Below are 12,353 nucleotides of genomic sequence, written 5' to 3' on the forward strand. Positions count from 1 at the left end.
TAGGGGAGCCGGCCCTGCCGTGCTCACATTAGTCAGCTATGGGAGCAGGCTGTCCTTGGTGGGCACTTCTTAAGCGACTTATAAGGTGGCCATTGAGGGTCGAGAGCCTTGAGGAGGACAAATTCAGTCAGTGGAGGCATCTGGGAGGAGCTCCAGGGTCTGCTGTAGACAACAGAAAAGGCAGCGCTTTCCTGCCTGAGCCATTCCTCCTGCCCTCTATACGTGCTTCTCTGTGTTAATCCTGAAAGAAACTATTCCAGTTTTTAGATGACTCCTCTCTTGAGAGCCTCATGGCCTCCCTTCCACAACTGGTCTTAGATCACAATGATGCCATTATTGTCTTCTACCAACCATTCAAGACTCCCCTCCCTTTTGTCTGGATTAAGTGATTCACCTGGTGTCAGTACTCAGAGAAGTCCCAGTCCCTGGTCATCATGCCCTTCTCAGGTGCAAGTTCTCTGTGCCTCACATGCTTCCCAGTGTAGCATCAAGGTTGGGCAACCCGCTGCCCTGCCGCCATAACATAGCAGTAGGCCCTATCTTCCTGATAGGGTCCTATTATAATATTGGCTTTTTTGATGATGAGGATTACTATTATTTTTATTATTTGCACAAAGCACAGCTTGCAGTTCCAACTTGTATTTCAGTAGTACCCATGCTCTGCCCCCTGGTGGAAACATTGCTTCTTTGGTGAAAAGACAGGAATAAAAGAACGACAGAAATAGAAAGTATGCATTGCCCAAAGGGAGTGAAGGTAAATCTTCTTTCAGCTCTGGTTCTTATTAACCCTTTTTGGACATCTTTGTGGATCTATTGCCACTTAAGGATGTTAATATAAAATGTACATTGTTTCCAGAAAGTTATTGCCCAATCTTTCCTATACATTCTCTCAGAATGATGTGGTCATGTGGTATTTGACATAGCACATGGTACCTCAGACCCTGTGGCCTTTTTGCAACTTGATTGCTATTACCCAGATCCTTTGTTATGATTTGATGTTACGTGGGATTTCATGCCAGTACATCACTCAGTCCTGAGGCCCTCATGTAGTGGTATCTTTGACACACTAGGAACAGGAATGCCAAGTCCATACTAAAACAGTTTATTTCCATAAAGATGAATCACTGCATTTTCAGATGTATTCAACTTGTAACCAAGTGGCTGTTTGTGCCTTTGTCAGATGGTACCATATTTGGGAACCAACCAGTATTGTTCTCTGTTGTTGTCAAGGTAAACATTGATTGCAACAGTAACCAAGCTAGTGTTGATGAGTGGGAGTTAGTTTCCTGTAGATCCTTTAGCCCTGTCACAGTGTCTACTCCACTGATGATCCCATTGTAGCACCGATGTGGCTGATGGCAACAATCACTTTATCTACCTTACTGTTTAGTGTCTCTTTCTGAATGGATGCTCTCTGGAAGATTTTAATAGCCAATATATAATAAATAAATCTTCACTCCTGATACCCACCCAAATGGGCATACCCGTATGCTTCTATCAAAGGCTTTTCTAGGTCCCAGTCAACACTGTCTCTATAAAACACCTATATATAACACTTATATATAAAACAGAAATAGAAAGTATGCATTTCCCAAAGGGAGTGAAGGTAAATCTTCTTTCAGCTCTGGTTCTTATTAACCCTTTTTGGACATCTTTGTGGATCTATTGCCACTTAAGGATGTTAATATAAAATGTACATTGTTTTCTTCCTTCACATTCTGTATTAGAGTGTACAGACAGAAAGGCACTTAGCAACAGTAGTCAGTGACACGAGAAAGGATGATCAGCTCATCAGGCTGAATTGGTCCTTTCACCTCTTCTCAGGCCCTGTCCCAAATCTTACCAGTAGGTCCACTTCCATTGGTTATGAATGACTGATGGAGTCAAATTATTCTATGATGCTTTGGTCTAATAGAACCTAGTTCATGGTGGACTTGTCTCTGCTCAGGCTTCGATTTCTACCAGCATTCCGTATTATTCAAGGATTTAACTTTCGATTATGGTAGATTTCTCTTGTACCAGAGTCAGAGAATCTAAGTTATCAGTCTCCTACTATTATATAGCCTCCAAGAGACATCTTTTCCCATCCTGGAACTATCGCAGTTATTGGGTCTTATTGCCAAAGCGTCAGGCCTTGTTCTCTAGGTCATGCTGTGGGACCCTTTCTTATTCTAGACACCATGCAGGAGAGAAATGGCTTTGTTGTTTCCTTGAATGGGTTTTAACACATTTGGGGATATAAAACATGCCGTCTCTAAAACCTGAGGAGGTTTTTCCCGGCTTGTGTTGCTCTCTGTGTAAAGACTGCTGCTCGGAATAATGACCTGCCCTCTACTTTGGAGAGATTGGGTCCAGAAACATTGGAAACCATTTCCCTGCCTTTATAGTTCATGTGTCTTACCAACGTCACCAATGTACTTGTAATTTCTTACTCGTTTAGTTGGGTTTGTATCATGCCATCAATGGAGTGTACTACTTAGGTGCTCAAATTATATAGCAGCTTAGATCTTTCATACTGTGTTGTGGTGGAGAGAAGCGTAATTAGTGTAATCTGGGTTTAGGGCTGTTAGTACATCTGTTGTCTGCTCTAAGACTACATAAACTATTCTTGATCCCTCTTTCTAACAGAAAGTCATCCATTTGCTAAATTCATGGCTCTACACAATGGACTTGAATGAACAATGATCTGCTTAGAAAAGCACATAGCCTCTTAGGTTTGGGCTATTACTTAATTCGGTCTTTCTCTGGAAGTTGTCTGGTTTGTATGATTTCCAGATTAGTGAATTAAATGCAGATCTTTAAATGTGCATCTTCCATTTCCTCGAAATTAAAAATAAGAATAAACTTTAGGTAAGAATGGGGGTTAGTTTCAGAATCTGCTACTGGGTCTTCCCTGCCTAAGGCTAAGAAACCAATGTGGAAACTGTTCTGTCAATTTTGTTCTTTACAATAGTTCTGTGAGAATGACCACCACGTGGATCTGTTCATCTAAGGGGCTAAACAGGAGCTATGGGTCCATTTATTACCTCTTCTACGTGGTTCCACTCTTCCAGAGGACCTTTGTTGGTCCTCATGGCTTCGGTTTTCGGTTTCAGCTGAGATTCTGTTGTCCATCAGGCACCAAGACATTTTTGTGTACCCCCTCAGGATAATGTCATCCAACAGGTGTCTGAATGTCAGAGGCTACCTCCTGCCTCTCTTGTGGCAGAAACGATCCTGCTACCAATCTTGACATGAATGAGAATCAGAAGTATTTTCTAAGTTTTTTATACGTAACTGAAAGAAATAAAATTATGTATTTGTATTGAGTCCCGAGTACAAGCCCCACCACTCTTCGGGAAGCATCTAATTCCACATCCCTGGCTTTCTCACATGGGGATTTCAGCTGAACGTGGTGGTACAAGAGTGATTTTGGAAAGATAGGAAGATAGTGGAATGGGACAGGGAGGACACGGTACACACCATGGCCTCATCAAAACAAAACAGTACCCTGGACCTCCATTCCCAGCCTTGAACCCATACAGAGTTGGAGACACAGATTTTCTTTTCTTTCTTTATTTTTTTAAGGAAAAGTGGCTCACAATAACATCTTTGCAATTCAAGGCAATTCAAATAAATCAACTAGGCCATGACAAAGCTCTTTGTGTGTCCATCCTAGGATGGAGCAGAGATGGAGCTCACCGTGTAGTAACCCAACCCTTCCCTCCCAACCTCATTTACCGGCTTCAGGCCTTTGCAATGAGCTACAGACAAAGCTTTTGGGTCAGGAAAGAAGCCTTCAGGATCACAACCCACTGAAGAAAAGAGAAAAAACTTCACACGCTAAAGACTGAATACCTTCGCCCAACCTATTGTGAGTTTGATGTCGCAATTAATTACATGGATCAACGACAAACTTATTTGTCAGTTTATTCCTTGGCTTACTATGTAAACATCAAATAATATTAGGGAACTGTCTCTTTAATTTTATTCTGTCACATTGGAATTACAGACTAAGATTTTCTTTGTTTGAAATACAGGCAACATTAACACGTCCAAATAATCTGATGAGATGTCCTATGAATGAATGTTTTTCTATGTAACATGATAGCAGTTAAGCTATCTCACCAAGGCCTGGTGGATAGATCCTGCTCCTTCAGTACTTATCTAGATTTAGATTTATCTTTGAGCTGGTTTTCCTCCATCTTTCAAATAAAAGCCAAAAGGAAATGTTTTCTTATATTAATAGCACAAAATATAAGTATTTTCAAAGCCAAAACTGCAAGTGGCATAGCTAGTTTAGACATTTTTGGAGATTAAAAGGTAGACAGAATTTTCCGGGCTTTTCCATTGTGTATTTAATTAACCTTTCTCTCCATTGGTTCTGCTCTGTTCCAATCTCTATAAAGAAACTTCGGATGATAGAGACAGATGAATTTACTAAGCATCAAGACATCAGAAGTGGGAATTGCTGTTGCTTAATTAACTTCAGTCTTCTCTTCTTTCTCAACCGCTTTAGACTCATGCTTGGTCTTCAGTTTCCTTGAATTTCTTTGATATGCCTCAGCACTCTCCTGAAAACATCATGGTCCAGTTCTACTCCTACCTACAGATCGAAAGATAGTGCGGCTGAAGGAATGTCTGTCACCATTGCTGATACTCTCTTTCAAGGCATGGCCACTGATTGGAGTTCCATCCAGCTGCCCAATAACTGCCCCACCCCACCCCCATACCTTTCCAGCTCTCCTCTAACTTCCACTGTCGTTGTCTCAATGGATAGCAGAGAAAGCACACGTAAGGAGACAATTCCCAAACACTACCTCTTCCAGTGTGCGGAGCTGCCTGCCAGGAACTGTGTCGTCCAGAGACTGGGGAGGATGCATCTTCTGGCTAGCTTAGGACAAGCCTTCCACTTGAACACTAGGTGTCACCTGCGCTGTCTGTTTAAGAATTCCATGAAAAAATCGTCTCATTTCTCTAGTGCCTCCTTACTGATTCTACTGTTTGCCGTATAAATACATTGTCAATGTTTTGCTGAATTATCATCTGCTTTATGTGCTAGCTCCTCTCTCCACTTACAGCAAAATTTTTTGAAATAGTTGTCTGTGTTAGATGTCTGCAAACTCTACCCTGATTTTCTCCCAAAAAGATTCCACTGAGGTTTTGCCCCAAAACAACAAGAAACCCACTCTGTAAACATACAGATAGTTGCATTCTGTAAATATTACTTTCATAACTTTGAAAGGGAGCCTGGGAATTAATCCCAGAGCTGTGCACAGGATGGGCAGGTTTTTCACCACTAAACTAACCCGAACAATCCTTCACTAACTTAATACATTACATAATACACACCACACACACCCCTCAGGTGTGCATGCACACATACATGCATACTACCCCACATAGCACTCTAAGATGGCTTGGGAAGTGCTCACTTTGGAGGCACTCTGGTCAAAGCCATGCAATCTTGAGAGTGTTTTCACCCAGTGAGGAATTAATTACCGTCACCTCGGCTTTCCTTTAAAAGTGAAGATATTCTACTTTCCTTGACACTCAGAACATCACACCCTGATGCTGGTGTCACTCTGCCACACTCACAAGTTGGTTCCTCTTGTCTAGCGCTGTTGCTTTAAAAGACACTGCAGCTCCGAATCCCAGCTGCTCATCTGCTGTCCCTGCTCTTCACGTGATGTTCACAGACACCTTTCAGACTTTCCCATCCTTTCTCATTCTTTCCACAGATTTCCTAGGCCAGTTTCGTCTGCTTGACTGGGCAAGACATGAAGGAAAATTTCCCCTCTGCCCACTAAGGTTCCCAAGACTACACTGACAGGTTAATTGGAGAAAAGACATGCATATTTATGATGTGCATGTCATAACGGTGTAATGATGCACCAGCTCTATGTGATTCAGAATCTTGTATATCCTGGTTCTGCGGGAGAGGGAGAGAACACAGATTGTAGACAAGTTTTAAAGGTCTAGAAAATAATTTTAGTGGAACTAAATGGGTTTGGAGAGCTCACAATGGCCATGGACAAACCAGGGAGTGGATGGTAGAGTTTTATTGGATCGTAGAGTTTTATTGAGACTGAAGTAGGCACATATGTGACAAGAACATCCAGGTGTGGTGACTTCAGTGTGCCTTCATATCATCTGAGCTTCATCTTTGGTTAAGAAAGTTTCAGGCAGACTGAAGCACTTTGCTTTCCATTGGTAGAGCTGTCCACAGAGACAGGGAACTTGGCAGCAAGTTTTCTAAGCTTCACCCACAGGAGAGAAGCAAATGGAGGTCAGAGGTACCTGTGTTTGGAGTTAGGGGCTGAAATATCTTGACCCATCAAAGTACTCATCATTGGGACCTAGGTCTTGGAACCCCAATAGCGTCCTCACCTTCACTGAATTCTCAAATGGAGATAGATAGATAGATAGATAGATAGATAGATAGATAGATAGATAGATAGATAGATGTGATCCTCTCTTATAACCCAGCCATATCCATCCTTTACTTCAAAGGACAGCCAGTAAGGGACTGTTATTTTGGCACAGGCTAGCATCATCTCAGGGGCCCTCTGGTGACTCTAGTGGGTAAACTCCTCTTCAAACTTACAAGGAATTTAAGTGACTTCCTCTTCCTAACCTCACTCATCTCCAATGTATTGGCAACCATTTTAAATTCCATGTAAATGTTTAGACTCACCTCTTTTCTTAGAATGACAGCTTTATGAGAGAAAGGATTTTTCCAGGTCTGGTTTGTTTAAATATATGTGCTCCTCTTACCTTGGCACCATGGCAGAAATTCATTAAATTGATAGCTGAATTATACGATAACTCATCACAAAGCCACTCCCCTGCGAGACAGGTAAACACAGTCTTCAATTTATAAAAAAGGAAACTCTCTTAGTGGTCTAAACTGTGAAGAGACACCATGACCAAGTTAGTCCTTATAAAAGAAAGTACTCAATTGGAGACTTACAGTTTCAGAAGGCTAGCCATTACCATTATGGTTCCAAGCATGGGGGCACATAGGGAGACATGGTGCTGGAGAAGTAACTAAGAGCCCTATAACCCAATTCACAGGCATCAGGCAAAGAGAGACACTGCATCTGGCATGATCTTTTGAAACCTCAGAGCCCATTCTCAGCTGCACACCTCCCCCAACAAGGCCACACCTCCAAATCCTTCCCAAACAGTTCCACTAACTAGGGACCAGGCATTCAAATACATGAGCTGATAAGGGGTGGGGAGAGACATTCTCATTCAAACCAGCATGGAAACCAAGTTTTAAACAGCAAACGTGAACTGGGGAAGATGATAGAATGAGGAAATCAGCACAATGGATTATGGGTCCATGTGCCTTTTCCTCCAAGTCTGGGTCCTTAAGCAACACATCTGTCTGGACCCCAGTCCATGTTTTCTTCCTTGAAAGCCAATATCAATGATTTTCAAAATCTCTAATTAAAAACGTTTGGTTTTCTATTGCTGTGATAAAATGACATGGCCAAAGTAACTTATAGAAAAGGGGGGTTATTTGGACACACCTGCAGTGACATACTTTCTTCAACAAGACCATTCCTTCCAAGCCTCCCCAGACATCAGCACCAACTGTTGACCAAGCATTTAAATGCAGGAGACTAGGGGGGGAGATCTCATTCAATCCACACAACCAAGCCCTTGGTCTTCTCTATAAATGAGTTATGATATAAGCTTCTTTAAAGCAATGGCCTTGCCATTAGTGTTTAGGGATAAGATGTATTCTACTCAGTCATTCTTTGGGCTGTATGTGTCCTTGGAATTTTGGGGTTTCGCCCATGTTAGCAAAATGTGTCTCCAACCATCTTGAATTGAATTCAGAATTAGAAAACACAAAGCTATAGAGAACCAAAACTAATGTTTTAAAATCTAGACTCCAACTATATGGAAGAGTTGCATAAAATTATTGCAGCTGTATAGTCTTCCTTGAGAGACATTTATTTTAAAATTTTTATGTTGACAATTCTTTGGCAATTTAAATGATGAGGGACCTATTTGAGCCATTCAGTGAATAACATTGACACATTTACTGCTCTCAAAAAGCCTACATTCTCTTGAGGGGGAGAAGTCTATTTTCCAGCAATAATACCAAGTGCTGCTCTAATAAGTCACATGATAAAATGTGCTATGGGAATGGATAAGTAGAGATGGGAGCTAGCAATACATTCAAATAGCATTCTTCTGAAGGAAAGTGGGAAGCAAACTCCACAGTTGCCATCATTACCATTCATGCTTCTAACTCTACCATTTAGAAAAATGACGGTCTTTAGTAAGTACAAAGCAAAGAATATGTGCGAGTTATGGGCTGTGTTAATAATGAGAGTTGCTGAGGTAAAGAACTCAGCCAAGAGTTACTCCTGTAAGCTTACAGAGCTGAGGATGGCTTGACAGAGAGAGGAGTTCCATAGTCTTGATGTATTTAAAGGCAGGAAGCGAATCTGCTGACAGAGTGATAGGAAGGGTTAGAGTATGACCGATGAAAGGACATTGAGGATGAAGATAAGCCTGTAGCCTGAGCAACTGGAATAGAGTAGCCATTGACCAAAGTTTTTGGGTGTGGCAGCTTTGGTAGCCAAAGTTAAGTTTCTTTGGGACCAACACCAAGTCTCTATTTCTATGTGTCCGAGTCGCTCTGTCTCACAGTTTAAGCCAAGTCCTACTGTGTATCCAAGGAAAAAGCATTCTGAATCCTTCTGTGGAAAACATCATGCTGATTCCACTGCTCTCTTGGCCAGACACAGAGGCAGCCTGAATTGATGGTTGCCTTGTCTTTTATACTGCTGGAATTGCCAAGGAAGGCTTTTTTCTTCAGCCATCCCAAAGACTTTTCTTTTTCTTTTAAGACAGAGAAAGATGACTGAAGGGGACAGCTGAAGGGAAGAACTGTTTGCTGTATGTCTCTGATGATGGCAGCAGCTTGAACTAATTAGCTGGCTATAAGGCATTCCTGTTCAGGGACTTCTGCAGCAGTCTGATCCCAGGGACACACCACAGTTCCTACTGATCATTGCCTCTTGCATTCAATCTCCACCTCAACAGGTTGATTCAACTCTGCACCATCTACAAGGTCATCCAGTAGTCAAAAACTGTGACAGGAATCTAATGGAGGATGTTCTGGATTTCAGTGACATCATCCAAGGAAATAGAGGCAAAGAAAGCCATGACGTGAACAGAAATGAGAAAATGAAGTAAGGGAGAGAAGAGAGAAGAAGAGGAAAAGGAAAATGAGAAGGAGGAGGAATAGGAAGAAAGAATAAGAATAGTAGTAGTAATAGATTTGTTTAAGATTGTAAACATTCAGTATCCATCTCTGTTTTTCCTAAACAAACTTATAAAGATCTCTTCTAGTACAAGTTAAGTTTGGAACAATAAAAGCCAGGAGATACAGAGACAGAGAAAGAGAGAGACAGGGAAACAGACTGATACACACACACACACACACACAGAGAGAGAGAGAGAGAGAGAGAGAGAGAGAGAGAGAGAGAGAGAAGCACACACATCACTCTGCATAGTTTCCTAGCCCATAGTTTATTCTCTCTTTGCTCTAAATATAACCCTACTCATTTGCATGTTAGTCCCAAAATTCTTTGTGATATCACAACTCCCTCCTGGTTAGTGGTTTTAGCATCTATGTAAGAACAAACCAAAATGTGTAGGGTGTTTCTTTGACCCAGTCTTTTCTCTCTCTCTCTTTTTTTTTTCATTCTTTCTGTGTCTTGGAAAAGATTTCAACGTGTTGACCTTCATTTGGCATTCTTCCCCTGGGCCAGAAATAAATTGAAAAATTGTTCAACTTTTCCTTTGAAAATTGCGTTCTGTCCAATCGCCCATGACTAAGCGGAAGCCTGGGATTAGCATGCTAGAGAGGGAGTGTTTGAGGCAATTAGCGTGTCCTTTGATTATGTGATCAGGTTAGCTCATTTCCTGTTTGTGGGAAGCAGAGGCTAGGACATTCGGAACCCTATTTCTGTAGGGGCCTTACATAGCTGTTCTGTTCCAAGAAAATCTTCAGTTTAATTTTAAGTTGTCAAGAAGTGTGGCCAGAAGGCCTGCCTTATAGCAATGTCAATGTCAGATCCCTAACAGATCGACTAAATCTTAATGACAGGCACGGAATTTCAGTTTAGTGAACATCTGGGCTGAGAATTGGAGAGCTGGGGAGGTGATAGGAGACTTAAGAAGATTTTCTAATTTTTGCATAGAAAGCTAATTTTTTGAAGTTATTAAAATTGTATGTTTGGGATTATTTTTTAGAACTCCCCCCTCGCCCCCCACCACCACCACCATCGCTGTTCCACACATAGTGGCTTCTCCAGTCTCTCTTGGCCTTTTCAGTCAAAAGACATTAGGTACCAGTGCTTCAAAGGCCACCTTTTTCACTCTTGCAAATATTGTGTTTCAGCAATAAACCCGGGATTTTGCCCTGCCTACCTGGCGGGTTGCTCAAAGACAACCACACTGGCAAAAAGAGGTCCCCTCACAACCCCGTGGCTGAACAGGGAACGTTCAGGGCTTCTGCCTTCCCACTATAGGGGTTTTCTCTGCCTTATACCCACAGAGCAGCACGTGCTCTTTCTTGAGCTGTAAGAGTCAGGCAAAGAGTATTTTTTAAATGCAGAGAACGAGCAAGAAGCCTTATGTTGCTCTTACACACATCCATGCCCCGAGTTTGTATTTTAAGTGCATATATTCATGGTCTAGGAGCACCAGACACTGAGTCAAGTGGCATAAAGTCTGATCTCCAAGGGTCTGTGCCTGCTGTTTACAAATACCCCGGGAGCAGCAGAGGCGCCGCCCAGCCTTTGGTTCTAACAAAGGCGGCGGCGCCACACTCTGTTCGCAAATGGTGGAGGACTGCCGACTCCCGGAGATGAGTCCGGTGTCATCTCCTTTTTAAAAGCATAGTAGGGAAGATGGGAGATCCGGGTATGGAATAGTGGGAGGTGTGGGTATTCCGAGGGGTTTGGCCCTGGAGGCGCATAGGCCACTAGCGTGGGTTCGCCTGCGATTGTAGTATCCTTGCCCTGAAAAGTCCCTCGCGCCCCCTGGTGGCTGAGGAGCTGACTGGTTCCGCGGATCTAGAAGTAAAGGCGGGGGAGCCTTGGGCGGGGGGAGTGGGTGAGGCAGATGCAAAGAAGAAAATCAATAGGGATAAGAGAGAAGAGGGAGGAGTCTTAGATCAGCCATTCCTGCCTTACGGGGTCCCAGCTGGCACCACAAAAGAAAAAACAAAAAAGAAACCCCAACCCGGGCGTGAACGCCAGTGGAGGAGGGTGCGAGTGGCCGGGGGCGGGTCGGGGCGAAGGGAGACCGAGGAGATTTACTATTGTCTCTGGCAGCCGCCGCGGGAGCCCGGGAGGGGGGCGGAGGCGAGAGGAGGCGGCGGCACCGGCCAGTGCACCATTCCCTCCACCTGATCTGGGGCGCTGTGCGCTGAGCCAGACGCACGAGCAGCAGCAGTAGCAGCGAGGCAGGCATCCCCTGCAGCCAACGCAGCAACCATGTCCTACCAGGGCAAGAAGAACATCCCCCGGATCACGGTGAGTCGGCCGGTGACTCCTAGCCGGCTGCGGGAGGGGTGGCGCGGATGCCACTGGCGTCCCCTCTGGGTCCCTCGGGAAATAGGGACCCAGAGCGGTCCGGGCACTTGAGTGCGGCGGTCGGACCAGACGGCACAGCCGGCGCCAAGCTGGTGCAGCGACCGTGGGGCTTGAGGAAATCAAAACAAAGAGAAAAATCTAAACACTGACTCGGAGAACTTCGGGTTGTTTGTCCGTCTCCACTGTCCAGAGCGCCTGCCTCACAGGGCTCAGCGGATCCCAGTCTCGCCTGGGAATGGGGCGTGGGGATAGGTGTGTGCTCCCGCAGCTTGAGGTGTGCTTTTTGTTGATGGATCCTTTGGGTTTGGCAGGGTATGAGAGATGACACCTTTCTCCACGGGCACTTGGCAGCCGGACCGCGCCCCTCTCCTAGCTCTGGCAGTAAGGCGCCTTGGAGAGGGTTCTGTGGGTGCCTGGAATACCAGTCCTCCGGGGTACCCTCCTTTCTCACATTTAAACTGATCTAGGTCTGGGTGTGTCAGATTCCAGACTCAACAACTAAAGTGGCTGCAATGAAAATGATTAACTTTATTTTACCTTAATCGTTTACCTTTTCCATGTCGTTACTATTTCTCGTCCAAAAGAAAGCTGAGTTTTCAGAGAACATTTTAGTTTGCAGTTGCACAACGAAACTGAGTGCATGCGGTGTCCAACTGCCATTGTGTGTTAGACTGAGCCACCGGCGACTGGCTGGTGTTAGGGCGGATTAGAGAAGAGGACATGCTTTTTATCAGCTATTGAATG

The 12,353-nt window shown here is 43.8% G+C and overlaps 1 protein-coding gene across 2 annotated transcripts in view; it reads left to right on the forward strand.

Moving 5' to 3' along the window:
- The window catches only part of Dpysl3 (dihydropyrimidinase like 3), a 113,393-nt gene that overhangs the window by 35,410 nt on the left and 65,630 nt on the right, over nt 1-12,353 (forward strand). The window contains exon 1 of one of the 2 annotated variants that reach the window (XM_075968742.1): nt 11,117-11,549. The exons of the other annotated variant lie outside the window; for it this stretch is intronic. Coding sequence (XP_075824857.1) covers nt 11,511-11,549 — 39 coding nt within the window. The 5' untranslated portion in view covers nt 11,117-11,510. Of the gene's footprint in view, nt 1-11,116; nt 11,550-12,353 lie in introns of those variants that run through there. 2 annotated transcript variants of the gene reach the window in all.

The sequence above is a fragment of the Microtus pennsylvanicus genome, chromosome 4 (assembly GCF_037038515.1).
Source record: "Microtus pennsylvanicus isolate mMicPen1 chromosome 4, mMicPen1.hap1, whole genome shotgun sequence".
Lineage (NCBI taxonomy): Eukaryota > Metazoa > Chordata > Mammalia > Rodentia > Cricetidae > Microtus > Microtus pennsylvanicus.